The following is a 6024-nucleotide window of genomic DNA, read 5'->3' on the forward strand; positions in this document are numbered from 1 at the left end:
TGCATGTCATAAACTCTGACATATTATTGAAAACAATAAAATAAGGACAGTGAATTTCCCTACACATCTCTAATATAGTCACTGGATTAGGCACTGTCATCTTAAACGTGGCCAACTTCACAGAAGATGGAACTTCAGACTGTTCTAATCTGTATTCTTTTAGCAGCTTGGCTGTCCTTTCATGCTTTATAGTTAAGCTTCTATAAACTGCTTGTTCATATTATTTAGCCCATTTTTCTGTTGATTACTCTCTAGTCAAAAGTTATTCAAATACCATTGTCTGTGTCTTTTCCCCTCCTATTATCTAGGTTGGCCATGAGCTCACAATCTTTCGGCCTCAACCTTCCGAGCAGCTGAGATTATGGGCAGGTACCAACATTTCTGCTTTATCTGTCGTTTAAATATTCTTATAGAGGCAGCTGCCTTCCCTGTTCCTACAAGTGTGTGGACAACTTACCTTCCTGTTGCCACCAGTACACCGACATGATACATTTTATCGGCGCACTCACTATAGATGGCATGCCAGCACAAGCAAGGCCGCGCCGAAGCTGCACAGCACGGTAGAGGCTCTACAGAGTCACTGCTGGACTTTCAATTTTTAGTTGCTTCACATTCACAAGCCTTTTACTGTTGACAGGTTTCATGAGCCTCTCACTGAGTTTAAGGCTGAGATCTGCCCCAACCCTTCCTATTCTCTGTTCAGTAAAGAGCTGTAGTTTTATCAGGTGCAAGCTACAAAACCTGTAACTTTGGGGCCAGAAGAACAATCGGCTTCTCAAGACTGAGACTGCAATGCTGAGACAAAAGAGGACCAGCCCAAAATGTCAAGAGATACTCTGGAAATGAGAAAGCCATGGATGGATTAATAGCATTTCCACAAATTCCTAGCTGACTAGACAATTATACATATGTGGGTAACACGTACATTTGGGAAAAGAAAAGACCTGAAGAAATATTAATTAGTTAAATTAAAGAAGTATTAAAGAAGTTTACTTAATGTGCGATCATGTGCAGGAACCATAAGCAACCAAATGAAGCCAGTTAAACAAAATTTGCAAACAGTTCTGGCATGAATACAGAAATTAGGCTCTGTTGTTTCTATGCACTGGGAGAGTTCCTAATAGCATGGTGTTTTAGTTTGAAATGGTTAAATTCTCTGAAGTTAAAGTGATCAATGATAACTTTATAAATATCCTGATCAGAGTTTTATATTTTAAAAGCGTAAAACTTGGTTACTTTATAATTTATTGGAAATAAATTATACTTTCTAATCCCTCAGAAATAAAATAGCAGTTACTGGTAGAAAAAAAAATCTGTGAATCCTTTGTATAAATGTATACAAAACACGGCACATTTAAAAAATGGGGTACAGAGCTAAACAGAGAATTCTCAATAGAGGAATATCGAATGGCAGAGAAACACTTAAAAAAATGTTCAACGTCCTTAGTCATCAGGGAAATGAAAATCAAAACAACCCTAAGATTTCACCTTATACCCATCAGAATGGCTAAGATGAATAACTCAAGTGATAACATATGCTGGAGAGGATGTGGAGAAAGGGGAACCCTCCTCCACTGCTGGTGGGAATGTAAACTTGTACAACCACTCTGGAAATCAATCTGGCGCTTTCTCAGACAGTTAGGACTAGTGCTTCCTCAAGATCCAGCTATCCACTCCTAGGTTTATATCCAAAAGACGCTCAAGTATACAACAAGGACATCTGTTGAGCAGATGTCTGGAAACAGCCCAGAGGCTCTCAGTTGAGGAATGGATATAGAAATTGTAGTACATCTACACAATGGAATATTACTCAGCGATAAAAAACAAGGAAATCATGAAATTTACAGGTAAATGGTGGGAACTGGAAAAGATCATCCTGACTGAGGTATCCCAGAAGCAGAAAGACACACAGGGCATATACTCACTCATAAGTGGATACTAGACATATAATATAGGATAAACATACTAAAATCTGTACACCTAAGGAAGCTAAGCAGGAAGGAGGACTCTGGCTAAGATGCTCAATCCCCATTTAGAAAGGCAAAAAGGATGGATATTGGAAGAGGGAGAAAACAGGGAACAGGACAGGAACCTACCACAGAGGGCCTCTGAAAGGCTCTACCCTGCAGGGTATCGAGGCAGATGTTGAGACTCATAGCCAAACTTTGGGTAGAGTACAGGGAGTCTTATGAAAGAAGTGGGAGATAGTAAGATCTGGAAAGGACAGGAGCTCCACAAGGACAGCGACAGATCCTAAAATTCTGGGCACAGGGGTCTTTTCTGAAACTGATACTCCAGCCAAGGACTACTCATGGAGATGGCCTGGAACCCCTGCACAGAGGTAGCCTATGGCAGTTCAGTATCCAAGAGGCCTCCATAATAATGGGGACAGGGACTGTCTCTAACATGAACTGATTGGCCTGCTTTTTGATCACCTTCCCCTGAAGGGGGAGCAGCCTTACCAGGTCACAGAGGAAGGCAATGCAGCCACTCCTGATGAGACCTGATAGACTAGGGTCAGAGGGAAGGAGAGGAAGACCTCCCTTTTCAGTGGACTGGGAGAGGGACACAGGTGGGGAAGGGGAGGAGAGAGGGAGGTACGGGGGGATACAAAGTGAATAAACTGTAATTAATAAAAATAAAAATAATATAAAAAATAATTCATGGGTCAAGAGAATGCCGTCAAGCCATACATTAAGAGAAAATATAGTATTCCTCCTTACCCATGTTGATGCCTGAAACTGTCAAGAGTGGCAAACACTAAACTGATGATTCTCGGCTTGTAATGGTGTGAAATACCGTATACTGAATAAAAGTGGCACATCACATTTTTTGATAATTAATATTTATTACCCAAATATTTCTAAACTATTATTGCATTTGTAACAGTTCTATTTTACAGACAAAGAAACTACTGACCAAATAGGTTGTTGAACAACTTGCCTCATTACAATGAGAACATCTTTGGATACCATGTGAGACAGGGTAATTTTACTTTTCTAAGTCCCCTCTGCTGGCCTCAAATTTACAATCCTCCTGACTTAGCGTTCTAGGAAACGAAGTTACAGATGTGTGCCTCTATGTCCAGGCTGGCCACATCTCTCAAAGCTGCCACAGTGGACTCTTGGACTAATGAACTACGCCTCCAAAAAATTAGAAGGAGATACACTTCATTTACAACTTGAAGGGTTTTCCTATTTCGCATCTGGTAAACATTTTGGAAAACTCCAGAATTCTTAGAAATTTGGCTTTCCTAAGTCACCCAAGCACATGTCTTAAAAGTGGCACTGAAAGAGCATTGTTTTCCAAGTAAGGTCATTGCCATGTGCATTGACACGCCACTCTTGTATTTATCAAAATCCTAATTTTCTAACCTGGAATGTCTGAGGCTGTCCTTTTTGTTTTTTGCAGAACACAGCGTGCATTCACAGCCAACTGCATGGGGCTTGGGCAAAGACACGTCCTGCTTTAAAAGCATTGTAAGAATCTCATAGTTGTTCCGATGAGCAGCTAAAATAACAGGTGCCACATCCATCGTTGTTGAATATTCAGGATTCTGAATTCGTTCCATAAGTTTCTGAAAAATATTCATAGAAATGTCCAAAGGTTATTATCTGTGACTTCAAAAAATATGTTTATCTAAAGGATGGACTAAAATAATATCATACAAGGAACTTAAGAAGTATTTTAAGAATAATATAATTTATTTGGACTCATTGTTTGAAACTTTAAAATTCCAATTCTAATTAACAAATGCTATATAACAGACAGACTCTTCAACAGGCAACATTCCTAAAACTACAGTTCCATTTTACTAATAAAGAAGCAAGGTTATCTAGAGAAATACTTTAAGAAAAAGTATTAATATTTAAAAAAATAGTAGAAACATGAATGATAAGGAGAAAGAACAAGAATCTTAGAAAAAGAATAAAATGGAAATAGAAATGTTAAAAACAGCCACAGTATAAGTGCATGAGGAAAAACTACAATTTCCACCTGTGTGGCCAGCCTTGTCCTACACAGAGCAAGGAAGCTTCTTCTTTATACAGTCCAGTCACCACCTAGTCCGCAACCCGTCACAAACGTGCAAGAGCACTACAGTCCCAGCTTAATCCTTAAGGAGAGCTGGGACTGGCCGCCCTCTGTCACCCATGATGCCCAGGGAACTACACAGCTGAGGGTAACCGGTGATGGTGAGGAGCCGAGGCCCTGACAAGAGAATGTGGCTGAACCAGCGTCAGCACAGGAGCTGACTGCAGGCAGTCTGTCTGACTCGAGACCCTGAGCTTCTCCAAATACATGGGTCCTTGGGCTGACGATGGTATGAAATGAAGAAAAAAATCAGTAATTTAAGAATCAGGGTTAAATAAAGAAGGTTGGCTATTTTATGACTACTCATATTCTTTCCAATGCTTCTCACTTTTTTGCAGAGGTTTCCCTGAGAGCTGTTTGATTCCAGGGTAAGCCCATCAAGTTCACATTTTGGTAACTTTTATTAACATTGTAAAAGTAGTGCACACTCATTAAAATATCTGAAAAATACAGAAAAGCAGAAAGAAGAATAAAAATACCAATATTCCCTCAACTCAAATAACATTTTACAGTACAGTGTTTCCTTCTATTCCTTTCTTTACTTCACCCCTTTTGAAGGACACATTTTGCATAAACCCTAGTGTGCTAAGCACCAGTGATAAAAGGACAATTCTTGACAAAAACAATAGTTTTCAATCCTTCAAAGATCAAAAGAATAACCTCATTGCCCTAGAGCCCAGGACCTTCAAAGGACAAAATCATGCACAGAATTTTCCATACAATTTAAGGAAGCGCACAGCTTCTGTGTTCAAGATATTCTGGCAAGGTAAATGACATAATGGCAAACATGGATATGGAAAACAGCCTTTTACAAGTTTAGGACTAGCATAGGCCCTCTGCTAGAAGTAGAAGTCTAAGACAAAAGGCCAGGAAAATGTTGAAGTTCTTGATACATAATGACAAAATCTTTTCAGTGGTTTATAGTCTTGATAATATAGCGATGTATCCATTTCATATTAAGTTTTACCCACAGTAAAGGGCATGGTCACTCTTAATATGAGTGACAAATGATGAAATCTTACTTTAAGTACTAGTAAGTTTTGATATTTTCTCATATGCTTTTCTTCTTTTATGAAGTTTGTTCATGTGATTTTCATTTATTTATTGGAGATTTCATATTAGTGAATTTATGTAACAGTAACATAAAAGCCTAAAATTTGTACTTTTTTCTCATTGTATTATTGGTTGAAAAGAAAAGTATATTTGCTCCCGGGTTGTAAGTCCTCACTGAAAAGTGACCCTTGTTTTTCCTATGAAGATCCGTAGCTAGAAAGCCACTACTAGACATGTTCAAGATTAAAGTTTATACTTTCATTGCTGATAGCATGGACTACATATTTTCAAATAAACAATTCTGTAATAGTTAATAGTTAATAGTGAAGAGATAATTTGACAAGCCAAAGCTGCAGAATGAATTCACTGAAATAGTAAAAGAAAAATGTATTAAAGTATTTAATTAAGTCCGTCTAGAAACAATAAAGCTGATAAAAGATGGTTTTACAGCCATTGTAAGTATTCAGATAAAGACTGAGTAACTTTTACTTGTTGAAGCCAGAGGAGAAAGTGTCTTCTTCACTGACTAGCTGGGGCCTGCCAAGGCTTTCAACTGCTGATGATAGTGGTGGTGAAGTAAGACTTAGCACTGCTGTAATGGCATATACCACTCCACCTTGCTCCAAAGAAAGGAAATGTGTTCAAAGGCTAGAAGGTGGAACAGGCAGATAAAAATACAATACTAACTGCAGGATAAACAGTAGAAATTGAATGGGATTCTATTCGATTTGGTCCTTTAGTGAACAAATCTCTTCTTAGCCCTTTCTAGTCCATCCTTACTGGTTTCTAGGAAAGCCACACTTTTTTGTTGTTGTTGTTGCTAGTTTTTAAAGTGTGTGTGTGTGTGTGTGTGTGTGTGTGTGTGTGTGTGTGTGTGTG

The 6024-nt window shown here is 38.6% G+C and overlaps 1 protein-coding gene across 6 annotated transcripts in view; it reads right to left on the reverse strand.

The window, feature by feature from the left end:
- The window catches only part of Trpc1 (transient receptor potential cation channel subfamily C member 1), a 44811-nt gene that overhangs the window by 23119 nt on the left and 15668 nt on the right, over positions 1-6024 (reverse strand). For all 6 annotated transcript variants that reach the window (XM_055629823.1, XM_055629821.1, XM_055629820.1 and 3 more), the window contains one exon: positions 3375-3577. In XM_055629823.1, coding sequence (XP_055485798.1) covers positions 3375-3577 — 203 coding nt within the window. The remainder of the gene's footprint in view (positions 1-3374; positions 3578-6024) is intronic.

Source organism: Psammomys obesus, unplaced genomic scaffold, assembly GCF_907164565.1.
Source record: "Psammomys obesus unplaced genomic scaffold, mPsaObe1.curated_primary_1811, whole genome shotgun sequence".
NCBI lineage: Eukaryota > Metazoa > Chordata > Mammalia > Rodentia > Muridae > Psammomys > Psammomys obesus.